The sequence below is a fragment of the Acipenser ruthenus genome, chromosome 46, assembly GCF_902713425.1.
Source record: "Acipenser ruthenus chromosome 46, fAciRut3.2 maternal haplotype, whole genome shotgun sequence".
NCBI lineage: Eukaryota > Metazoa > Chordata > Actinopteri > Acipenseriformes > Acipenseridae > Acipenser > Acipenser ruthenus.
In genome coordinates, this window is record NC_081234.1 from 1,523,409 (window position 1) to 1,549,358 (window position 25,950).

Here is a 25,950-nt window from a genome sequence, read left to right on the forward strand (position 1 = left end):
AGTTTAAGAATACATTTGGCCAATTGTTCACATTTGCAAGCTGTGCCGCAGTATACTAAACAGAAATGTTTTGTACTCATTAAACATGCATGGTTCCGGCTTGATTATGAATAAGGCACGCATTACCAGAGCACGGTGTACACAATAAGGCCCTTTGTTCTGTTTTGTGTTTTTAACCTGATGTCTACACGTCACTACGTCACACAAGATAAAACCAAGGAAAGTAAGCAAATGTGCCGATGCTTTTCTCAATGAAAACCTCTACAGCCAAGGGTTCGTGTTTATTAGACAGGCTTGGTTGAGATAGTTGGGTATCAGAAGGTAGGCTCTCTGCGTCCTGGCTGGGACAGTTAAATGCTTGAGCTGCGTGTGTGCCGTGCAAGTCTCTTTATTACTTCATGCTTTCACAAAAGCACAGTATCCGTACGCAGCAGTGGTCAATATTGGAGATGTTTTTTTTGGACAGAGGGTACTTCTTGCGAAATAGTTAAATGATACTTCAAAATCAATTTTGAGAACACAGTAACATCTCAAAACATATTCCCTTTGTGGTGGTAATAACAAAGTAATTGGTGATTTACTAGAGAGTGGAGACTCGAGGCGACGCTGGGTTAGGGTTAGACTCCGACTCGAGGCGACGCTGGGTTAGGGTTAGACTCGAGGCGACGCTGGGTTAGGGTTAGACTGGAGGCGACGCTGGATTAGGGTTAGACTGGAGGCGACGCTGGATTAGGGTTAGACTCGAGGCGACGCTGGGTTAGGGTTAGACTCGAGGCGACGCTGGGTTAGGGTTAGACTCGAGGCGACGCTGGGTTAGGGTTAGACTCGAGGCGACGCTGGGTTAGGGTTAGACTCGAGGCGACGCTGGGTTAGGGTTAGACTCGAGGCGACGCTGGGTTAGGGTTAGGGTTAGACTCGAGGCGACGCTGGGTTAGGGTTAGACTCGAGGAGACGCTGGGTTAGAGTTAGATTCGAGGTGACGCTGGGTTAGAGTTAGACTCTGACTCGAGCAGATGCTGGGTTAGGGTTAGGGTTAGACTCGAGGCGACGCTGGGTTAGGGTTAGACTCGAGGCGACACTGGGTTAGGGTTAGACTCGAGGCGACACTGGGTTAGGGTTAGACTGGAGGCGATGCTGGGTTAGGGTTAGACTCCGACTCGAGGCAACGCTGGGTTAGGGTTAGACTCGAGGCGATGCTGGGTTAGGGTTAGACTCGAGGAGACGCTGGGTTAGGGTTAGACTCAGACTCGAGGAGATGCTGGGTTAGGGTTAGGGTTAGACTCGAGGAGACGCTGGGTTAGGGTTAGACTCGAGGCGATGCTGGGTTAGGGTTAGACTCGAGGCGACGCTGGGTTAGGGTTAGACTCGAGGCGACGCTGGGTTAGGGTTAGACTCGAGGCGACGCTGGGTTAGGGTTAGACTCGAGGCGACGCTGGGTTAGGGTTAGGGTTAGACTCGAGGCGACGCTGGGTTAGGGTTAGACTCGAGGAGACGCTGGGTTAGAGTTAGATTCGAGGTGACGCTGGGTTAGAGTTAGACTCTGACTCGAGCAGATGCTGGGTTAGGGTTAGGGTTAGACTCGAGGCGACGCTGGGTTAGGGTTAGACTCGAGGCGACACTGGGTTAGGGTTAGACTCGAGGCGACACTGGGTTAGGGTTAGACTGGAGGCGATGCTGGGTTAGGGTTAGACTCCGACTCGAGGCAACGCTGGGTTAGGGTTAGACTCGAGGCGATGCTGGGTTAGGGTTAGACTCGAGGAGACGCTGGGTTAGGGTTAGACTCAGACTCGAGGAGATGCTGGGTTAGGGTTAGGGTTAGACTCGAGGAGACGCTGGGTTAGGGTTAGACTCGAGGCGATGCTGGGTTAGGGTTAGGGTTAGACTCAAGGAGACGCTGGGTTAGGGTTAGACTCAGACTCGAGGAGATGCTGGGTTAGGGTTAGACTGGAGGCGACGCTGGGTTAGGGTTAGACTCCGACTCGAGGCAACGCTGGGTTAGGGTTAGACTCGAGGAGACGCTGGGTTAGGGTTAGACTCGAGGCGACGCTGGGTTAGGGTTAGACACGAGGCGACGCTGGGTTAGGGTTAGACACGAGGCGACGCTGGGTTAGGGTTAGACTCAGACTCGAGGCAACGCTGGGTTAGGGTTAGACTCGAGGCGACGCTGGGTTAGGGTTAGGGTTAGACTCGAGGCGACGCTGGGTTAGGGTTAGGGTTAGACTCGAGGCGACGCTGGGTTAGGGTTAGACTCGAGGCGACGCTGGGTTAGGGTTAGACTCGAGGCGACGCTGGGTTAGGGTTAGACTCGAGGCGACGCTGGGTTAGGGTTAGACTCGAGGCGACGTGGGGTTAGGGTTAGACTCGAGGAGATGCTGGGTTAGGGTTAGGGTTAGACTTTAGGCGACGCTGGGTTAGGGTTAGGGTTAGACTCGAGGAGACGCTGGGTTAGGGTTAGACTGGAGGCGACGCTGGGTTAGGGTTAGACTCAGACTCGAGGCGACGCTGGGTTAGGGTTAGAATGGAGGCGACGCTGGGTTAGGGTTAGACTCCGACTCGAGGCGACGCTGGGTTAGGGTTAGGGTTAGACTCGAGGAGACGCTGGGTTAGGGTTAGACACGAGGCGACGCTGGGTTAGGGTTAGACTCAGACTCGAGGCAACGCTGGGTTAGGGTTAGACTCGAGGCGACGCTGGGTTAGGGTTAGACTCGAGGAGACGCTGGGTTAGAGTTAGATTCGAGGTGACGCTGGGTTAGGGTTAGACTCAGACTCGAGGCGACGCTGGGTTAGGGTTAGACTCGAGGAGACGCTGGGTTAGAGTTAGATTCGAGGTGACGCTGGGTTAGGGTTAGACTCTGACTCGAGCAGACGCTGGGTTAGAGTTAGACTCGAGGAGACGCTGGGTTAGAGTTAGATTCGAGGTGACGCTGGGTTAGGGTTAGACTCAGACTCGAGGCGACACTGGGTTAGGGTTAGACTCGAGGCGACGCTGGGTTAGGGTTAGACTCGAGGCGACGCTGGGTTAGGGTTAGACTCGAGGCGACGCTGGGTTAGGGTTAGACTCGAGGCGACGCTGGGTTAGGGTTAGACTCCGACTCGAGGAGACGCTGGGTTAGGGTTAGACTCCGACTCGAGGCAACGCTGGGTTAGGGTTAGACTCGAGGCAATGCTGGGTTAGGGTTAGGGTTAGACTCGAGGAGACGCTGGGTTAGGGTTAGACTCAGACTTGAGGAGATGCTGGGTTAGGGTTAGACTGGAGGCGACGCTGGGTTAGGGTTAGACTCCGACTCGAGGCAACGCTGGGTTAGGGTTAGACTCCGACTCGAGGCGACGCTGGGTTAGGGTTAGACTCGAGGAGACGCTGGGTTAGGGTTAGACACGAGGCGACGCTGGGTTAGGGTTAGACTCAGACTCGAGGCAACGCTGGGTTAGGGTTAGACTCGAGGAGACGCTGGGTTAGGGTTAGACTCGAGGCGACGCTGGGTTAGGGTTAGGGTTAGACTGGAGGCGACGCTGGGTTAGGGTTAGACTCGAGGCGACGCTGGGTTAGGGTTAGGGTTAGACTGGAGGCGACGCTGGGTTAGGGTTAGGGTTAGACTCGAGGAGACGCTGGGTTAGGGTTAGACTCGAGGCGACGCTGGGTTAGGGTTAGACTCGAGGCGACGCTGGGTTAGGGTTAGACTCGAGGCGACGCTGGGTTAGGGTTAGACTCGAGGCGACGCTGGGTTAGGGTTAGACTCGAGGCGACGCTGGGTTAGGGTTAGACACGAGGCGACGCTGGGTTAGGGTTAGACTCAGACTCGAGGCGACGCTGGGTTAGGGTTAGACTCGAGGAGACGCTGGGTTAGGGTTAGACTCGAGGAGACGCTGGGTTAGGGTTAGACTCGAGGCGACGCTGGGTTAGGGTTAGACTCCGACTCGAGGCGACGCTGGGTTAGGGTTAGGGTTAGACTCGAGGAGACGCTGGGTTAGGGTTAGACACGAGGCGACGCTGGGTTAGGGTTAGACTCCGACTCGAGGCAACGCTGGGTTAGGGTTAGACTCGAGGCGACGCTGGGTTAGGGTTAGACTCGAGGAGACGCTGGGTTAGGGTTAGACTCGAGGAGACGCTGGGTTAGGGTTAGACTCGAGGAGACGCTGGGTTAGGGTTAGACACGAGGCGACGCTGGGTTAGGGTTAGACTCCGACTCGAGGCGACGCTGGGTTAGGGTTAGGGTTAGACTCGAGGAGACGCTGGGTTAGGGTTAGACACGAGGCGACGCTGGGTTAGGGTTAGACTCAGACTCGAGGCAACGCTGGGTTAGGGTTAGGGTTAGACTCGAGGAGACGCTCGGTTAGGGTTAGACACGAGGCGACGCTGGGTTAGGGTTAGACTCCGACTCGAGGCGACGCTGGGTTAGGGTTAGGGTTAGACTCGAGGAGACGCTGGGTTAGGGTTAGACACGAGGCGACGCTGGGTTAGGGTTAGACTCAGACTCGAGGCAACGCTGGGTTAGGGTTAGACTCGAGGCGACGCTGGGTTAGGGTTAGACTCGAGGAGACGCTGGGTTAGGGTTAGACTCAGACTCGGGGTTAGCTTCAAGGTTACACAAGGCTGCCATATGAATCCTACTTTTCAAATATGATGCCTAATTTGTAGAACAAACTTTGCGTACTTCACAAAATGAGCAAGACCCATCTCTTTTGCAGATTATGCAATTGTTTATGTCAACTACACAAAATGACCAGTATAAATACACACCCTAGTATATAAAACTATATGCCACACTTGTCAATTCCACAAATTAGGAAAATAATGTCCTATTCAGTAAAAAATGTGATTTATCAAATTAGGCACAGCATACATATGCTATTCCGTAACTTCCACTAACAATGCTTCTTGTTAATCTAACACAGCTAAAAGACTAGTGTTTAATTTTTTTTTTTTTTTTTTAAATGACAGAAGCAGACAGCTTTTGTGTGCAACTACAATTTGCATTTAAGCATCACTCTAGGGTGGTACATTTTATAACTTCAAGACTTTAAATAGTATTCAGCGCCATCTTCTGACCAGAGTGCCTTTACAAAAATACTCCTCTTTCCAAACAGGTGACAAGTATATCCGATTGAGCATGGCAGCAGTGAGATCCAGTTTCAGAACCCTGGACAGTGATAAAAAGTGGAAAATGTCGCCACCACATGGTAGTATCAAGAGCTGCTCGTGCAATCAGTTTGCTCGGTCATGCATACACAAAAACCTGTAGGAACCGAGAAAAGCTTATGTCCTTTGCCTCTTTCAGCAGAAGGATGTTAAATTACATAGTTAGGCTGGAAGCAGCTACATTTCCTTCAAGAAATCCAACCTTTTTTTTTGAAAAATAATGCTTCACACACACACACACACACACAACTGCTTAATTGTTTGGAGCTGTGCATAGTGGAACATTACTACACATAAATGTATTAGTCAATACAAAATATATTTTAAATTACATTAAGGTTTCACAATGTTTTATTCCTTGCGACAGTGGTGTGTGCAGGGTCTCCTTTGCCACAATGGTGTCCTGTCACAAACACGTCATCAACAGCTACATCCCCACAGTGATTGTTTCCGATTGTCCCCTGCAGAAGTATCTAGAACAGAAACACAATTCAGTTCCAATAAACTACAGGTGTAGGACAGAGTTACAGCATGGGTCACGGCCCCACTGCAGTAGCGGATAGGAAGTGGTGGCTGTAGCTTGTGGTGCCACACCATATGCCTCTAGATTTGTAAGACAAGAGTTTAGTTTTAGTCTCTTGCATTTGTTGAACGAAAGTTCAGGTTGCTGCTTGTTGGTGATGCCAGTTATTTATTTATAATTTATATATATATATATATATATATATATATATATACAAAAAAAAAACTACTATATATATAAAAAACTATTGTATATGTGTATATTTTAGCTCAAAGGGGAGAGAGAGAGATCTATCTATCTATCTATCTATCTATCTATAAAATACAGCTTTGTATAATCCTAAATAGGCCAGTCATTACAAATATCCCAAAGTTAAGCATTTACACAAAGGCAACTCAGATGCCCAAATAGTCCTCACCTGGAACGTCTCGTTGGGATCCACAAACAGTTCCAGGTCAGCCAGGTGCCACTTCCTGCTCTTGTTCCCACCGACTGACCAGAGCTTGTGCCAGATGCCAGCTGTGCTCACATACTGCATGTACACACTGAGAGAACCTGGGGAGAAAGGCACTCCGTAAAACCATCCGATACTTTGAACCATGTCAATAAACTGAGCAAGGCCAGTCCCTCTTTCAGGAAAGAGCACCAGCAGGATTACTCACCCACACCATCCCCAAACAGACTGTACCAGAAGGACAGGCACTTGGGTCCCTTGAAGGCTGGACTGACGAGGACTGCAGTCTGACCACTCTCCCTGGGAAACGCTGCCTCCATGTACAGGTACTGCCCTGCAACAAACCATAGGGAGATAGCAATGTAGACTGGAGCTGCACATTGCCCTGCTGTAGACCATGAACACAGCCTCTATGTAGGTACTGCTCTGCATAGACCAGCTACAAACTGCTGTTCTGGAAGTTTGAATTGTTAAATACACTACTAGAATAGATCACAGGGCTGGTTTAGACTGCCATGTTTACAATGGAAAATGGTAAGTCAGCATTAACAGCTGCATATATCCTTTAGGTTAATAAAGTCTTTTCCAGAACTCAGAACCTCCCCCTCATACTGTACCTTCAAAGTTGCGGCACTTCCCCTGGGAGTCTGGCTGCGTGGCACTGAGCAGGGGCGGCAGTCTCTCTTGGTGAAGCTCCCAGTCAAAGTCATCACTGGTACACTGGGACCAGCCGCACAGCCCCTTCTCAAAGTCACAGAACAGCGTCTCCAGCACCTCTGGAGGGGGCAGCACTGGGGCAGCGGAGACAGAGGGACTCCCTTCAGGTGCTGGGGTAGCTGGCAGCTCGCGGCGCCTGTGCTTGTGGAGCCTCTTGAATGACGTGCAGCGGTTCTCAGAGACCGATAAGTCATCTATTGCAGCGTCACCGCAGTAGTTGTTGCTGATGGTTCCCTCCAGCAGAATCTACACAAGAGGTAAAACAAAATGGTGTCTGTTTTGAACACTAATTACACTTCATTTAAAAATGTCAGCGGAGGTTAACTCAGTTTGTTTCGAGGTTCATAAGCTTATTCCCACCTGGAATTTCTCCTCAGGTTTGACAAACAGATCCATTTCCTCAAAGTACCACCTCCTGGGCATGGCACCACTAGCAGACCACAGCTTGTGCCAGCTGTCTGGAGAGCTCACATACGCCACATACAGATGGAGAGCACCTGCAGAGACAAACAGATCTCAGAGTTGTGGCTAGAAAAGCCTAACACCACAACTCCCCAAACCTGTACACCCAACAGATTTGATTTAAATGCATACATGTTGTTAGCTTGATAGTGCCCTTACTCCCAGCCAGCAACTTAAGAAACAAGACAGCTGGCAATTTATATGGAATGTAAATTGCCAGCTGTCCCCACAAAACAAGCCACCCTTGGTATACTGCAATTGAAACCCCAAATAGTCAATAGAATGGCAATTATCCTTCAGTCTCTGTCGTCATAGCTTTAGAATCATTGTAATCAATCAAGCAGACATTCATTAGTAGGCATACCTCTTGGTCTAGTCTAGGAACTTGATTAGACCATGCCTGTAACTTACCCACGCCATCTCCGATCAGGCTGTACCAGAAGGACAGGCATTTGGGTCCCTCAAAGACTGGGCTGATGAGGACTGCAGTTTCACCACTCTCCCAGGGAAATGCTGCCTCCAGGTACAGATACTGCCCTGCAACACAGGAAAGCAATTTAGCACTGCACAAAAATATAAAATTGAGTGTTGTTTAAAATGGGTGCAGGACTGGTCCAGAAATATACAGCACCACCACACCAGTTTGACAGAGCACAGACTCACCTGCAAAGTTGCGGCAGCTAACATGGCCATCAGGCAGAGTCTGGGTCTCAAACTCAGTCGGCCTCTCCCTCCTTAACAGCCAGTTGAAGTCCCCGCTGCGGCAGTTCTCCCAGCCACACAGGTCAAGCTCAAAGTTACAGAACAGAGAGGCAGGTCGAGGTGAAGGGGTGGGCGGCAGAGACTGGTTGACCTCATTGGATTGGAGGGTGGTCTGGTCATGTCCTGTAGAAGTACCAGTGGACAAGTTTGCTTGGCTAGAGGCGTGCGAGGCCGAGACCGGAGTCCTGGAGGCGTGCGAGGCCGGAGTGCCGGAGGCGTGCGAGGCCGAGACCGGAGTGCCGGAGGCCGAGACCGGAGTGCCGGAGGCGTGCGAGGCCGAGACCGGAGTGCCGGAGGCGTGCGAGGCCGAGACCGGAGTGCCGGAGGCCGAGGCAGAGACCGGAGTGCCGGAGGCGTGCGAGGCCGAGACCGGAGTGCCGGAGGCGTGCGAGGCCGAGACCGGAGTGCCGGAGGCGTGCGAGGCCGAGACCAGAGTGCCGGAGGCGTGCGAGGCCGAGACCAGAGTGCCGGAGGCGTGCGAGGCCGAGACCGGAGTGCCGGAGGCGTGCGAGGCCGAGACCGGAGTGCCGGAGGCGTGCGAGGCCGAGACCGGAGTGCCGGAGGCGTGCGAGGCCGAGACCGGAGGGCCGGAGGCGTGCGAGGCCGAGACCGGAGTGCCGGAGGCGTGCGAGGCCGAGACCGGAGGGCCGGAGGCGTGCGAGGCCGAGAACGGAGGGCCGGAGGCGTGCGAGGCCGAGACCGGAGTGCCGGAGGCGTGCGAGGCCGAGAACGGAGGGCCGGAGGCGTGCGAGGCCGAGACCGGAGTGCCGGAGGCGTGCGAGGCCGAGACCGGAGTGCCGGAGGCGTGCGAGGCCGAGAACGGAGTGCCGGAGGCGTGCGAGGCCGAGAACGGAGGGCTGGAGGCAGGGCCTGTGGTCTCTCTGGCAGCTGCAAAGACTGGGGTAGCCACAGGGGGAGAGACTCCAAGCTGCAAGATATCCCGCTCAGATGTTTTCAGCGGCTTTTCCACCAGAAGATGGGAGTCAGTATTCTTGTGGCCCTGGTCGCCATCTTAAAGACATTATGGAAAAAAAAGCTTTGATTTTTACTTAAGGCTTTATGAAGGCAAAACCTGAGTCAGACGAAAGACACTAAACTAGCCTAAGTTGTATTGTTATAGATGGCCCTAATAAGAACTTACAGGGTAGTGGGGCTATGCTATTCAGAGAAGGCTGAAACAAGACCAGTGAAGAGTATCAATCAATCAATCAAATCAATCATCTTTATTTTATACAGTGCCTTTCATAGCAGACCACCATCACAAAGCGCTTTACAAGATGCAATAACAAGAAAAAAAAATCCATAACACTAAATAGAGAAAAGCATAATAAACGATACAGTAAAAAACAATGCATAATACAATACAGTGAAAAATGTATAATACATGAAATACAGTAAAAAAAAAAAAAAACAAACACATCAGTTTCGATACATCAGGTCAGCAGTGTGGAGTATTGGTTAGGGCTCTGGACTCTTGACCGGAGGGTCGTGGGTTCAATCCCCAGTGGGGGACACTGCTGCTGTACCCTTGAGCAAGGTACTTTACCTAGATTGCTCCAGTAAAAACCCAACTGTATAAATGGGTAATTGTATGCAAAATAATAATGTGATATCTTGTAACAAGTGTAAGTTGCCCCGGATAAGGGCGTCAGCTATGAACTAAATAGTAATAATAATAATCATACAGTGAAAGATTCATAATCCATGATATAGTAGCAACACCACAGCAGCTAATAGCAGATATCAGGCTTAAAGAGCATGGAAAGCAAGAGAGAACAGGTGGGTCTTGAGGGCTGATTTAAAGCGAGCGACGGTGGGAGCATCACGCACCAAAGCTGGGAGAGAGTTCCAAAGAGAGAGAGTTCCAAAGAGTCGGAGCCATGAAGCTGAACAAGTGTTCTCCAAGTGGGATAACAAGCAGGCCAGAGTCGGAGGACCTCAGCTTGCGGGCAGGGACATAGTGGTGTGTAGGAAGTCTTGCTGTATTAAATGTCACTCAAACTGCACAAAATGACAACTGGTAAATTAACAATTTGTGATTTATATGAAAAGCAGCCAATTCGAAACTGCAGTATCTCAGGGGTAGCACGGCTGGTATAAGAGCATGACAGGACAGTGGAGCAGTCTTACTGGTGTAAGAGCATGGCATGGCAGTGGAGCAGTCTTACTGGTGTAAGAGCATGACAGTGCAGTGGAGCAGTCTTACTGGTGTAAGAGCATGGCAGATACTGTGGAGCAGTCTTACTGGTGTAAGAGCATGACAGGACAGGGAAGCAGACTTACTGGTGTAAGAGCATGACAGTACAGCGGAGCAGTCTTACTGGTGTAAGGGCATGACAGGACAGCGGAGCAGTCTTACTGGTGTAAGGGCATGACAGTACAGCGGAGCAGTCTTACTGGTGTAAGAGCATGACAGGACAGCGGAGCAGTCTTACTGGTGTAAGAGCATGACAGTACAGCGGAGCAGTCTTACTGGTGTAAGGGCATGGCAGTACAGCGGAGCAGTCTTACTGGTCTAAGAGCATGACAGTACAGTGGAGCAGTCTTACTGGTCTAAGAGCATGACAGGACAGTGGAGCAGTCTTACTGGTCTAAGAGCATGACAGGACAGTGGAGCAGTCTTACTGGTGTAAGAGCATGACAGGACAGTGGAGCAGTCTTACTGGTCTAAGAGCATGACAGGACAGTGGAGCAGTCTTACTGGTGTAAGAGCATGACAGGACAGTGGAGCAGTCTTACTGGTGTAAGAGCATGACAGTACAGCGGAGCAGTCTTACTGGTGTAAGAGCATGACAGTACAGCGGAGCAGTCTTACTGGTGTAAGAGCATGACAGTACAGCGGAGCAGTCTTACTGGTGTAAGAGCATGACAGTACAGCGGAGCAGTCTTACTGGTGTAAGAGCATGACAGTACAGCGGAGCAGTCTTACTGGTGTAAGAGCATGACAGTACAGCGGAGCAGTCTTGCTGGTGTAAGAGCATGACAGGACAGTGGAGCAGTCTTACTGGTGTAAGAGCATGACAGTGCAGCGGAGCAGTCTTACTGGTGTAAGAGCATGACAGTGCAGCGGAGCAGTCTTACTGGTGTAAGAGCATGACAGTACAGCGGAGCAGTCTTACTGGTGTAAGAGCATGGCAGATACTGTGGAGCAGTCTTACTGGTGTAAGAGCATGACAGTACAGTGGAGCAATCTTACTGGTGTAAGAGCATGACAGTGCAGTGGAGCAGTCTTACCTGCTAGAGGATTCTCACAGTTGTACCACATGTTGATTCTTTTTATATCGCTCTCGCTCAAAGCTTTCCTCCGACGAATAGGAACGTTGGCATCACGAATGGGCGTCATAGTTTGCTGCTGGTTTACAGAGATGGCATACCTGGAATTAAGACAAGAGTGCTTCATCAACAGCAAGAAGCAGCTTGCTGAAATTACAGCCATTTAAGAACATAAGTAAGTTTACAAACGAGAGGAGGCCATTCGGACCATCTTGCTTATTTGGTTGTTAGTAGCTTATTGATCCCAGAATCTCATCAAGCAGCTTCTTGAAGGATCCCAGGGTGTCAGCTTCAACAACATTACTGGGGAGTTGGTTCCAGACCCTCACAATTCTCAGTGTAAAAAAGTGCCTCCTATTTTCTGTTCTGAATGCCCCTTTATCTAATCTCCATTTGTGACCCCTGGCCCTTGTTTCTTTTTTCAGGTCGAAAAAGTCCCCTGGGTCGACATTGTCAATACCTGTTATGATTTTGAATGCTTGAATCAGATCACCACGTAGTCTTCTTTGTTCAAGACTGAACAGATTCAATTGTTTTAGCCTGTCTGCATACGACATGCCTTTTAAACCCAGGATAATTCTGGTCGCTCTTCTTTGCACTCTTTCTAGAGCAGCAATATCCTTTTTGTAATGATAGGACCAGAACTGAACACAATATTCTAGGTGAGGTCTTACTAATGCATTGTAAAGTTTTAACATTACTTCCCTTGATTTAAATTCAACACTTTTCACGACATATCCGAGCATCTAGTTGGCTTTTTTTTTTTCATAGCTTCCCCACATTGTCTAGATGAAGACATTTCTGAGTCAGCATAAACTCCTAGGTCTTTTTCATAGATTCCTTCTTCAATTTCAGTATCTCCCATATGATATTTATAATGTACATTTTTATTGCCTGCGTGCAGTACCTTACACTTTTCTCTATTAAATGTAATTTGCCATGTGTCTGCCTAGTTCTGAATGCTGTCTAGATCATTTTGAATGACTTTTGCTGCTGCAACAGTGTTTGCCACTCCTCCTATTTTTGTGTTGTCTGCAAATTTAGCAAGTGTGCTTACTATAGCAGAATCTAAATCATTAATGTAGATTAGGAATAGAAGAGGATCTAATACTGATCCCTGTGGTACAGTGCCTTGCATAAGTATTCACCCCCCTTGGACTTTTCCACATTTTGTAGTGTTACTACCTGGAATTAAAATGGATTTAATTAGGATTTTTTGTCACTGATCTACACAAAATAGTCCATAATGTCCAAGTGGGGAAAAAAAATCTACATATTTTTCAAAATTATTTACAAATAAAAAACTGAAAAGTCTTGATTGCATAAGTATTCACCCCCTTTGCTGTGACACCAAACCAATTGCCTTCAGAAGTCACATAATTAGTTGAATGGAGTCCACCTGTGTGCAATTAAAGTGTCACATGATCTCAGATTAAATACACCTGTTTCTGGAAGGCCCCAGAGTTTGTTAGAGAGCATATCTAAACAAACAGCATCATGAAGGAGGCTGTGTGGTCCAGTGGTTAAAGAAACGGGCTTATAACCAGGAGGTCCCCGGTTCAAATCCCACCACAGCCACTGACTCATTGTGTGACTCTGGGCAAGTCACTTAACCTCCTTGTGCTCCGTCTTTCAGGTGAAACGTAGTTGTAAGTGACTCTGCAGGGGATGCATAGTTCACACACACTAGTCTCTGTAAGTTGCCTTGGATAAAGGCGCCTACTAAATAAATGAAGACCAAGGAGCTATCAAAACAAGTCCAGGATAAAGTTCTGGAGAAGCACCAATCAGGGTTGGGTTATAAAAAAATATCCCAAACTTTGAACATCCCCCGGAGCACTGATAAATCCATTATTAAAAAATTGAAAGAATATGGCCCAACCGCGACTCCTAGAGCAAGCCGTCCACCAAAACTCAGTAGCCAGGTAAGGAGGGCATTACTCAGAGAAGCAACCAAGATGCCAATAGTAACTCTGAAGGAGCTGGAGAGATCCACAGCTGAGATGGGAGAAACCGTCCATGGGACAACTATAACCCGGACGCTCCACAAAGCTGGGCTTTATGGAAGAGTGGCTAGAAGAAAGCCATTGCTGAAAAAAACCCATATCAAATCCCGTTTGGATTTTGCCAAAAGGCATGTGGGAGACACAGCAAACATGTGGCTAGAAGAAAGCCATTGCTGAAAAAAACCCATATCAAATCCCGTTTGGATTTTGCTAAAAGGCATGTGGGAGACATGGCTTTCTTCTAGCCACTCTTCCATAAAGCCCAGCTTTGTGGAGCGTCCGGGTTATAGTTGTCCCATGGACGGTTTCTCCCATCTCAGCTGTGGATCTCTCCAGCTCCTTCAGAGTTACTATTGGCATCTTGGTTGCTTCTCTGAGTAATGCCCTCCTTACCTGGCTACTGAGTTTTGGTGGACGGCTTGCTCTAGGAGTCGCGGTTGGGCCATATTCTTTCAATTTTTTAATAATGGATTTATCAGTGCTCCGGGGGATGTTCAAAGGGGGGTGAATACTTACGCAACCAACAAATGTATTTTTTTTGTTTAATTAACTTTTGGGTCACAATAAAAAATATTTTGCACCTTCAAAGTGTTAAGTATGTTGTGGAAATCAAATGGTAAAAATCCCAATTAAATCCATTTTAATTCCAGGTTGTAACACTACAACATGTGGGGGGGGGGTGAATAATTATGCAAGGCACTGTACACCACTGGTTACCTCGCTCCATTTTGAGGTTTCTCCTCTAATCAGTACTTTCTGTTTTCTACATGTTAACCACTCCCTAATCCATGTGCATGCATTTCCTTGAATCCCTACTACGTTCAGTTTGAGAATTAATCTTTAATGCAAGACTTTGTCAAAAGCTTTGGATCCACAATGAGAGAAATCAAATTTTCCCAAAGATGGCTATATAGTGCAGACAGAAAAAAAGCAATTTCTGCATTCAAGGCACAGACATGAGTTCCTTTCTATATGCATATCCGAATGCAGATTCAAGCACAAGTCCAAATCACCACAACCTGACCAAGACGTACGATTTTGTACAGGAAACATTTGCCTGGCTGTGGAGTTACAAACTTCAAGCATTCATGATGAAGTCTTGCAATACTTACTGGCTGTAGTGCAATATGGAATTGTAGTCATTTTTTAGCATGTTTTCCTCATGGATCTTCAAGTTACTGGCGAGTTCTGAAAATAGGAAGCAAAACGAGTCAGAAACACATTGCGCACCGCCAGATCATCCCAGTATTTCCCATCTCCTCACAAATTCCCATGCTTAGTTTTATCAAAACTGGTCAAGTGGTTGCCAAGATCTATTACAGAAAGCGCACAATGGTAGCAATAAATAATTGGATCATACTATTGGCTACTGGTAGTGACCCTCACCTGGCGAGACATTTTCCCGCTTCACAGCGATACGTTTGTCACGGTTCACTCTGGTGTGCTCATGCCAGAAGCCCAGAACATGCATGAGCACATGTGTAGCAACTCCCATGTCTCGCTTGAGGCAGTTCAGACCCAGGGAAACCAACTGGCCGCCACCAGCGTGACCCACAGATGAGTAACACCTGAGAGAGAGAGAGAGAGGGACCAGTTACAGTTCTGAGAAGATGAGAAACACCTGAGAGACAGAGAGAGAGAGGAGAGACCGGTTGCAGTTCTGAGAAGAAACATCTGAGAGAGAGAGAGAGAGAGAGAGAGAGAGAGAGAGAGAGAGAGAGAGAGAGAGAGAGGAGAGAGAGAGAGAGAGAGAGAGAGAGAGAGAGAGAGGAGAGAGAGAGGAGAGAGAGAGAGAGAGAGAGCGCGGTTACAGTTCTGAGAAGATGAGAAACACCTGAGACAGAGACAGAGACAGAGACCGGTTACAGTTCTGAGAAGATGAGAAACACCTGAGAGAGAGAAAGGGACGGGTTACAGTTCTGAAAAGTGCAGTGCTTCAGAAAAGTGGCACAAAATAAGTTTCCTGAACACATTATGGAACAGTTAAACTGACACTATGAAATAATAATTGTAACTATTTTGCGAACACTACTCGTGAACACGCAGTCGATGAGAAAATACAATTACTATGGGTGTGAATTTAGTGCAATTGCATGTACGCAAGGTATAGAAAAGGGCATCACTACATATGTAATATATAACATGGGGTCAGCAACCAAAGAAACAACGTTCCTAGCGAAGTGCAAAAAAGTAAAGATGTAAAGATTGAGGGTGCCTTAAAACAGCCGCCACATTTCATTTCTACATACATCAAGGGTATCGTTTGAACTTTATCAGATCTAAAACAGCTGCCACATTTCATTTCTACATACATCAAGGGTATCGTTTGAACTTTATCAGATCTTAAAACAGCCGCCACATTTCATTTCTACATACATCAAGGGTATCGTTTGAACTTTATCAGATCTTAAAACAGCCGCCACATTTCATTTCTACATACATCAAGGGTATCGTTTGAACTTTATCAGATCTAAAACAGCTGCCACATTTCATTTCTACATACATCAAGGGTATCGTTTGAACTTTATCAGATCTTAAAACAGCCGCCACATTTCATTTCTACATACATCAAGGGTATCGTTTGAACTTTATCAGATCTTAAAACAGCCGCCACATTTCATTTCTACATACATCAAGGGTATCGTTTGAACTTTATCAGATCTTAAAACAGCCGCCACATTTCATTTCTACATACATCAAGGGTATCGTTTGAACTTTATCAGATCTTAAAACAGCCGCCACATTTCATTTCTACATACATCAAGGGTATCGTTTGAACTTTATCAGATCTTAAAACAGCTGCCACATTTCATTTCTACATACATCAAGGGTATCGTTTGAACTTTATCAGATCTTAAAACAGCTGCCACATTTCATTTCTACATACATCAAGGGTATCGTTTGAACTTTATCAGATCTTAAAACAGCCGCCACATTTCATTTCTACATACATCAAGGGTATCGTTTGAACTTTATCAGATCTTAAAATAGCTGCCACATTTCATTTCTACATACATCAAGGGTATCGTTTGAACTTTATCAGATCTTAAAACAGCTGCCACATTTCATTTCTACATACATCAAGGGTATCGTTTGAACTTTATCAGATCTTAAAACAGCCGCCACATTTAATTTCTACGTACATCAAGAGTATTGTTTTAACTTTATCAGATCTTTGCAACCCACCGAGTGACAGGGTTGATGACGATGTAATCTTCCTCGGTGGTCACTGGGACGAACCGGATACAGGTATCCTCCTCAAATTCAGCGAAAGCTTGCTTGACCAGGGCCAGGCTCTGCTCATCTGCAAGAGGTGGATGCAGAGGAGTGCAGGGAAAGGAGGAGAAGTTACATACAAATCAACGCTATACTGCATCCAGCTGAAGCAGAACACCGAAGGCAGAAGGCAGCAGTGTGGAGTAGAGGTTAGGGCTCTGGACTCTTGACCGGAGGGTTGTGGGTTCAATCCCCAGTGGGGGACACTGCTGTTATACCCTTGAGCAAGGTACTTTACCTAGATAAGGGCGTCTGCTAAGAAATAAATAATAATAATAATAACAAAATAAATAGAAACTTAACTTGATAACAGATTATGTTGTTATCTAAGAGGCAAAGTGTGTTTACACCTGTGATGTACAAAAAAAAAGGGTTTACCATTGATCTGACCTCTTGGTCATAAATGCAGTGTATTTCATTGGTATATAGCAAGGATTCCCATTGCAGAACCACAGGGATTTGTTTTGAAGATTGAAGTACTTACTGTATTGCTTCGACACGGAATATGGGATTTTAACGGTGTTGCCATCTTTGGGCCACATTCTCTCTTTCACATCAGTGGCATTTCTTGGTATCTGTTAGGATAAGGGGGGATAAGTTAAGGGTTTCAGTTTCAAAGAGTGGGAAGCCAGTTTAAGACAGCGATCCAATCCCTCTTCCCACGGGCAGCCTTTCTGCATCGACACTGCGGTCCTACACAGAAGTCTTGTAGTTGAAACGGTGTCACGTTATCAAAGCCCGCCCTAATCAAGCCCCCCGCCCCGCAAACACATGCTTGAGACCTGTTTCTGCAGTTAGACGTCCCACACATGGCTTCTCTCCTGTGGATGTGTGTGGGTTGACCATGCCTAATGAGAGACCATCATCATCATCTATGGTTGCTAAGGAATTCATTAAATAAAAAGTAAACAGGTCTACTGGTGCCAGAACGCAATGTTGCTGGCGCTATATGAGGTACCCTGGTTCTACAATCTAGCCCCATGGCGCCACATTTGCAGTCTTGCGTTTGCCAAGTTTGTTATTACACCTTCCGTCACCGATTCTTCATATGCGACTCACTTACCTCCTTCCTAATATCCCCTTGTTCCAGAAACGTATCACTGGATGACAGAAACTCTGAAAAAACACATTGTATTTTAGAAACAAGGACGATAGACCCAAGTTGTAAGTGGTGTTTTAGTGAATTGCATTATTTGCCTCTGGGCTAAACACCAATGTTTCAATGCAGAAGGGTACAGGCAGCGGTCTAGATACGCTGCGTACCTGCAGTTAAGCATCAAAAATCCAAAATATGCACCAAATTTAATGCGTAAAAATACACACCCAATACGCAGAGCAATTGTGCTTGTCTGTCTGCCTCCCTTCCCTGAAACTTCAACTAACAACTACATCTCCCAGAATACAATGCCTTCTGTTATTAGGGAACTGTACACAAGAAAAAAACAACCCAACAAACATGAGCCGATCTCTGGCTAGCCCTGCTGTCTTTGAAGCCAATCGCAGTAAGAATAAGAACAATTCGAAGCTACACAGTTTGAAGTGTAAACACACCAGTCCAGCTACAAATCCAACTGGAACCGTCATCAGAGGCAACCGCTAAAAAAGGTGCCTGTAATACTGAACCAACTGTTTCATAATTATTAATGCATTATCTTATTTTGAAGGCTTTACACTGAAGTCTTACGTAAATAATTTGCTGTCAGTGTGATACCTCGAAAAAAAAAATGCGCTGAGCCGATAAATAACCTTGTATAACACACGCGTGGTTACAGTAGTTCAAAGTAACATTGCAGTTAAAATGGAAGGCTCTTTTTTAATGCAGACCCCATTACCGTTAAAGATTGTGCAGTATGCATTGAGATTACTCATGACTTCAAGGCAATGCTGCATTTAACCCCCTGAAAATACATTTAATCTCTGTGTTACTTGGAGAGTAAATTACTCCCAGACCCAAAACCTTATCTGGAGCGCTGGCTAGTACAGGCTTCGTACAAAGTCAGCTCAGCGAGTTTAGTTTACCGTCAGTAAACAATTAAACCAGTTGAAAGAAAGTGCATGGAAACTGGCACCGTGTAGGCATTCTACAAACCAGCACTGCTTCCAATGGAAACACTTACCGCCATTAGTGTGAAGAACGGCGTCGCTTTTCTGATCCGTTCCCAAGGAGACGACCGCAGCCCGCGAGCTCCCCAAGTCTATGTGCTCGATAGGGGAACCAAACCCTGAAACAGCGCATGCAATAAATACACAATACTATAGTTTAAATCTACTCAACGAATTCAAAGAGCATTATAAACGGAGGCTAGATAGAATTACAAGGAAAGTGTGCCAGAATCAGATAGAGATGGATTACTTAAGATACTAGTGTGCAAGCCTTTAAAAAAAAAAAAAAAGTAAGCGACAAATTGAGGAAAATGTGACAAACTTCGTTTTGGGCCTCCAGGTGGCAGTGTGCGCCAAGGGTACACACAATTTAAAGCGCTAAATACAGGAACCGATCAATATAGCCGGTATTATACTGATAGTTTTAAAGCGTTCCAGTGGTAATGTTTTAAGGTAGGTCATTGTAATAAATATTGAATTACTTGTATAGCACTTGATTGTATAGATCAAACTTCAAATAATTCAAGTTTTGTATTTGCATGTACTGCAAGTTGCTCTACCCATGTGTTAAAAATAGACAATAAACATTTGATGTAAAATCATGGTTTGCTGTGCATTAGCACGTTTAAAGGTGTTTCGTTCCCTTGACGTCTTCTGCTCGCAAAAATCAAACGACTTGCATGCAAGTAAAACATATATTACATTGTTCAAGCAAACACAGTAAACGCGGGTCGATGGGAGAGCAGGTGAAGTCAGTGCAAGGCTAGCGCATGGGGATTTCAAACGAGGGCTGTGTAAAGGAATTTACCATTCACAATCCAAAGCAACTGCACCAAACAGCACAGTAATCCACTAAACGCGCACATTTCAGCAGCCAAAAAGAATCGGGTTAGCAGGGCAGCAAACCACGTGTATTTATACTGAGCCCCGCTCTCAATTACTAAACCAGGTGGGGACAATCAGCAATTAACCCAGACTGCACACGCGTAACCTGCCGTGTGCATATTAAACACAGGGCGTGGTAGCTGCTTGACAGTTAAACAAGTGTGTTGTTTCACAGAACGCGACTGGTACTAATCTTGGAATAGCTAATGTTATTTTTGGGATAATCGTGGGTCTGTGAAACCAGTCGTTAGTTGATTAGAGAAGACCACACGGCGTTTTGGGGGTTAATTGTTGCGATGCTGTTTAGCACTGTCCTTTCCATTCCCTAGCGCGTTGTTCCACGCATGTTCCAAATTAACCACCATTCAGATCCTACTAGTTATTCAATTTGAGTAATTAATCCTCCGGGAATATGGGCGATGTGCCCCCCCTCCCCCCAGATTGAGAACGCGCTGTACTGTAACGAACGATGTCGTTGTTTTTTTGTAACCCGCGCAGACAGTATCAAGAACAGGAACCCTTTATAGACGATTTGCAGATCCTAAGGGGTTCCCATCCCGTTTGAAAGAAAGAAAAAAAAAAGTTAGAGAAGGAAAAAAGTCTGAACCAATTAGAAACGCACATACGAGGTTATTGTTATTCATTCGACTAAAACAAATTAACCATGGGAAACTACATCCTCCTGGTAAACAGCGTACGCCTATTCAAAACATAGGATTAACATAAAAACTGACGAGAGAGAAACACACACACACTATATATATATATATATATATATATATATATATATATATATATATATATATATATATATGGTTTATAGAAAGAAAGGCTAGTTATGTTTTGAAAAAACACTTGTAATAGACTGGCATGCGTTTCGAAATGAACGCGCTCACCACTCACTCCTGTTTCTGGTGTTGCGATTAATTTACATTATTACACATTTATTGCATATGAAACACGTCGTACAAAAAACGCGAATACTTCCGATGCCTACAGACTACTAAGAGGAAAAACACCGGCAACAACATGGCGTGGGGAGAGATGGTTAATGTAGAGCGTGAACCTGGAGATGATCAAATCATATAGTAAAAAGCTTTTATTTTCTTCCTGCTAAATAAGCAAACATGTTGTCCTTTTAGTAGACTATGGCTTTGTATATTTTACAAAGTGCGCAGAACCCCTCTCCTGTTTTGGAAGGGAGGCAGTTGTGTCTGTACTGTATACGATGATCAGTGCGAACTGTACAAGGCAAGTGCAGGATACAAACTTAGATCCCCTTGTTTCCAAATACTGTGAGGACCCGTGTCAAGAAACAACTGTGCCAAGAAGTTAAGAAATGTCGCCTTCACACGCAAACAAGAACGACAGTGTAATGTATTTTGTCTCGGTCGCTTACAGGGAAAACTGACAACTTCCCTAAACTACAACAAAACTGACAACTTCCCTAAACTTGCAGTGACGAACTCGGAACAGATTAGATGCATGAACAGAGAAACGCTTTTGTTGCTACTTGCAGGAGAAAGCAGTCAAATTACTGTAGAGTCTGTTTTGCAGTTTGAGAATACAACCCTCAAAAGCTACAGGATCGCATCCTGTCTTTAAACGACTCGAGCACACAGCCTCATCGCCGCACATTCAGTGAGATTTAGGAGGCGTGTATTAGTGCAAGAGGGCAAAACAAAACACCCGTGCCCCAGAATATTAGATCTTTGTAGAACACACAACTGCACTCCACATGAAAATTATATATTGCAGTGATAGTCAGTGTAATCGTTTGGAGTCGTGTATATGGACAGATTGTTAATACAGTAATAAAGTCCGTACAGAGTAGTTTAAAACTTGATTTTATTTAAGTTAAACATTTTAGTCTTTCCAGCAGGGGGCGCGTTGTTCTCCTTTGCCACAATGGTGTCCCGTCACAAACACGTCATCAACACCTACATCCCCACAGGGATTGTTTCCAATAGTCCCCTCCAGAATGATCTAGAAAAAAAAGACAGACAATTTGGTTCAAAGTGTGATAATCTAGAGTCTGAATTAACTACACTTTGAGGCTCAGCATAGGGCACTGCCACTCTAGTAGTTGAAAGCAGGTAGTTACTGTAACTTAGTGCCAAATCACATCTAGCTTGGTGAATACAAGCAGCTTCGCTTTAGTCTTCAGTTTGTATAAAGTTTACAACACTGTCATTTCTTGGTGATAAATTTGCAGAATCTTACACCTCATTATATGCAGATAGACCAAAGTTGAAACAGAAGATGGGTAATCAACAAAGAACAATCCCCACCTGGAACGTCTCGTTGGGATCCACAAACAGTTCCAGGTCAGCCAGGTGCCACTTCCTGCTCTTGTTCCCACCGACTGACCAGAGCTTGTGCCAGGTGCCAGCTGTGCTCACATACTGCATGTACACACTGAGAGAACCTGGGGAGAAAGGCACTCCGTAAAAACATCCGATACTTTGAGCCATGTCAATAAACTGAGCAAGGCCAGTCCCTCTTTCAGGAAAGAGCACCAGCAGGATTACTCACCCACACCATCCCCAAACAGACTGTACCAGAAGGACAGGCACTTGGGTCCCTTGAAGGCTGGACTGACGAGGACTGCAGTCTGACCACTCTCCCTGGGAAACGCTGCCTCCATGTACAGGTACTGCCCTGCAACAGACCATAGGAAGATAGCAATGTAGACTGGAGCTGCACGTTGCCCTGCTGTAGACCAGGAACACAGCCTCTATGTAGGTACTGCTCTGCATAGACCAGCTACAAACTGCTGTTCTGGAAGTTTGAATTGTTAAACACACTACTAGAATAGATCACAGGGCTGGTTTAGACTGCCATGTTTAGAATGGAAAATGGTAAGTCAGCATTAACAGCTGCCTGTACCCTTTAGGTTAATAAAGTCCTTTCCAGAACTCAGAAACTCCCCTCATACTGTACCTTCAAAGTTGCGGCACTTCCCCTGGGAGTCTGGCTGCGTGGCACTGAGCAGGGGCGGCAGTCTCTCTTGGTGAAGCTCCCAGTCAAAGTCATCACTGGTACACTGGGACCAGCCGCACAGCCCCTTCTCAAAGTCACAGAACAGCGTCTCCAGCACCTCTGGAGGGGGCAGCACTGGGGCAGCGGAGACAGAGGGACTCCCTTCAGGTGCTGGGGTAGCTGGCAGCTCGCGGCGCCTGTGCTTGTGGAGCCTCTTGAATGACGTGCAGCGGTTCTCAGAGACCGATAAGTCATCTATTGCAGCGTCACCGCAGTAGTTGTTGCTGATGGTTCCCTCCAGCAGAATCTACACAAGGAGGTAAAACAAAATGGTGTTAGTTTAATACAAATTGCACGATAAGTCTAATTTGAAAAGGCAAGGTCAGTTCATTTTGCTGGTTGCCAGCACTTCTGAACAGGATTCTGCAGTCACAATGTACGTGAGCAAACCAGAGTGTCTAAACTTAGTCTTTAGGGTTTGGAACAAATCAATCACTCCTTTGCAAAGCTGCCCAGACAATGCAAAAAAGTGAATTCCACCAGCAAAACAGTTCAGGCCAATGCCTTAGCTGTACAAAAAGGTCTAGAGACACTAAAAGGTACACAAATTTCAGACCTGGAACTCCTCCTCGGGTTTGACAGACAGATCCAGTTGCTGAAATGACCACTTCCTGGGCATGGCACCACTAGCAGACCACAGCTTGTGCCAGCTGTCTGGAGAGCTCACATACGCCACATATACAGTGACAGCTTCTGCAAAGAGCACAGCAAGAGTCATTGCCTTGGGGCTACATAGCCAGAACTACAGAATGTTGATAGTTCTTTGGCTTGTTTATAGAAGAGAGACTCCCCAGGTGTTGTCTGTAACTTACCCACACCATCTCCGATCAGACTGTACCAGAATGACAGGCACTTGGGTCCCTTGAAGGCTGGACTGATGAGGACTGCAGTCTGACCACTCTCCCAGGGAAATGCTGCCTCCATGTACAGGTACTGCCCTGCAGAGACCAGAGAGTCAACATTCAGCTACAGACCATTAACTGTAGCGGTGGAGTCAGTCTATGCAGGTACTGCCCTGCACAAGTGAACAGTTTAACATGGGCATCGAGTAAGGGGTGCAGGGTTAATGAGGCATACAGACAGGCACTTGTTCCACAATACAGACAGGTTTGGCAGACTAAACAAACAAATTGCAGACTCGCCTGCAAAGTTGCGGCAGCTGGCATGGCCATCAGGCAGAGTCTGGGTTTCAAACTCAGCCGGCCTCTCCCTCCTTAACAGCCAGTTGAAGTCCCCGCTGCGGCAGTTCTCCCAGCCACACAGGTCAAGCTCAAAGTTACAGAACAGAGAGGCAGGTCGAGGGGAAGGGGTGGGCGGCAGAGACTGGGTGACCTCATTGGATTGGAGGGTGGTCTGGTCATGTCCTGAAGAAGTGCCAGTAGACAAGTTTGCTTGGCTGGAGGCGGAGACCGGAGTGCTGGAGGCATGCGAGGCTGAGACCGGAGTGCTGGAGGCAGATGTGGTCTCTTTGGCGACTGCAGAGACTTGGGTAGCTGCAGAGGGAGAGGTGCCAAGCTGCACAACATCCCTCTGGGATTTTTTCAGCAACTTTTCCACCAAAGCATGGGAGTCAGTGTTCTTGCCATCTGGAAGACATGAGGAAAACAGACTAGTGACGTTTAGCCTTTGTAAAGCACGTTGGATATGTACCCTTACCTGTATTGTTAGGTAGACCCAATAACAGGGTGGTGGGGGCTGTGGAATGGATTACAAGAGGGGGACAAGAATGGCCAATAGGACAGGATCTAAACTCTAATCAGCATTCTACATGCAAGGATCCATTTGAACCCCTACCTCCATTGACCTGAAGATCATCATAGCTTTTACTCATTGCCCTAGAGACAACTGCAGCCCTGGAGCTCCCCAAGACTCAATATGGGCTCCAAAAACTGAGTTTAACTAGCAGGGACATTCTAGCAAATACTACAACTTAATTCCACCAAGCAAATTCACAAACTATTAGAAGCTACAACTATAAGTGTGTCAGACTACATCAACTTGATACATTTTTAAAGAAACTTGAGTGCACGTCCACTTATTTAAGAAAAAGGACGAGGTAAGGGAAATGCAGCTTCCTTTTAAAAGGCCAGGTGGCGCTGTGTACAAAGTAATTTAAGAGCTGGAATAATAATAAATATATATCCAAGCCTGGATACCCTGGCTAAGGGAATCTGCTAAGAAATAAACACAAACAATACATTTTAGAAATTGGGTTATATACACAGCAAGAAACGTTACTTTAGACGCGGGAGAACTGCAGTATACAGAGCACCCCACTGTTCCAGCACATCGTAGACATAGTGAGATTGAGAAGCAGGTGAAAACAATGCATGGGGATTTCAGAGCCAAGTTCAAATAATAATAATAATAATAATAATAATAATAATAATAATGTAACTCACCGGCCACCAGCCACAGCAACTGTACAAAGCAGCACAGCAACCCATTAGAAACGCGCATTTCAGCAGCTAGCTGATCAGAAGAGCAAAAAAAATAAACAATACAAATATACAAACGTCCCCCAAGCCCTTCTTCAAAGAAAAAAACTCGAAGAAAAACTATGAGATCAGATCAGCAACCTGCAGCGTATTTATACGAACCCCACTGCCAATTACCGAGCCCGAACCAGGTGGAGACAATCCCTAATTAAACCGGGTCCGGGGGGGGGGGTCGGTCGGAGAATTACGTGGTTTGAACTTGCAACATGACGTCCTTGAAGAGCACACGGCCTTGTCCAATGCGCAGTTGTTGAAATGCGGTCATTTTTTAAGCTTACATCCAAGCCTGACCAGCTTTTACTGAAAACCTGAAGTTTCTGCTCGATTCCAGAAATGCTCTATTTCTTGTTTGGAAATATCTAGTTTCCTGTTTGGTAGATACCATAGAATGGAATTGCACACAAGAGTGGCATGTAGCTTCCTTGTCCAAATCTCTGATCTCTGATAAATTGTGGCTCCTCGTTTAATTATATAAAGGAATATTTTTTTTAGGTAGAAATAAATACATGATTCAAAAAATGCATAGAGGAATAAATGTATTTAGAAATAAATATTGTTTAAATAAATAAATGTAGAAATGAATGTTTATATTATAAATGTATAAATAAATAAATAAATTAGTAAATAGCAAGCCAGGAAAATGTCATATTAATTGATTTGGCTGATGCTTTTATCCAGAGCAATTTACATTTGTATACCTATATACAAAAAGTACGTTTCATGTAAAAAAAAAAAATTGTTATGTTATATAACGAGACATTAGTGCTGTTCTCTTGTAGCCTACGCGGAGTAGTGGTTAGAGCGCTGTGCTC

At 46.2% G+C, this 25,950-nt stretch overlaps 1 protein-coding gene across 1 annotated transcript in view; it reads right to left on the bottom strand.

Annotated features, from left to right (window-relative positions):
• Positions 1–5,437: 5,437 nt before the first annotated feature.
• Positions 5,438–25,950, bottom strand: part of LOC117397769 (uncharacterized) — a 33,387-nt gene continuing 12,874 nt past the window's right edge. Inside the window, exons 10-32 of the mRNA XM_059013567.1 lie at positions 25,043–25,211; positions 23,783–24,226; positions 23,453–23,578; positions 23,197–23,333; positions 22,542–22,887; positions 22,134–22,259; positions 21,890–22,026; positions 21,474–21,584; positions 19,522–19,660; positions 18,728–18,832; positions 17,674–17,726; positions 17,095–17,185; positions 16,521–16,638; positions 14,721–14,902; positions 14,447–14,522; positions 11,290–11,429; positions 7,957–9,066; positions 7,705–7,830; positions 7,192–7,328; positions 6,732–7,077; positions 6,323–6,448; positions 6,079–6,215; positions 5,438–5,610 (exon numbers count right to left, since the gene is read on the bottom strand). Coding sequence (XP_058869550.1) covers positions 5,479–5,610; positions 6,079–6,215; positions 6,323–6,448; positions 6,732–7,077; positions 7,192–7,328; positions 7,705–7,830; positions 7,957–9,066; positions 11,290–11,429; positions 14,447–14,522; positions 14,721–14,902; positions 16,521–16,638; positions 17,095–17,185; positions 17,674–17,726; positions 18,728–18,832; positions 19,522–19,660; positions 21,474–21,584; positions 21,890–22,026; positions 22,134–22,259; positions 22,542–22,887; positions 23,197–23,333; positions 23,453–23,578; positions 23,783–24,226; positions 25,043–25,211 — 4,614 coding nt within the window. The 3' untranslated portion in view covers positions 5,438–5,478. The remainder of the gene's footprint in view (positions 5,611–6,078; positions 6,216–6,322; positions 6,449–6,731; positions 7,078–7,191; positions 7,329–7,704; positions 7,831–7,956; positions 9,067–11,289; positions 11,430–14,446; positions 14,523–14,720; positions 14,903–16,520; positions 16,639–17,094; positions 17,186–17,673; positions 17,727–18,727; positions 18,833–19,521; positions 19,661–21,473; positions 21,585–21,889; positions 22,027–22,133; positions 22,260–22,541; positions 22,888–23,196; positions 23,334–23,452; positions 23,579–23,782; positions 24,227–25,042; positions 25,212–25,950) is intronic.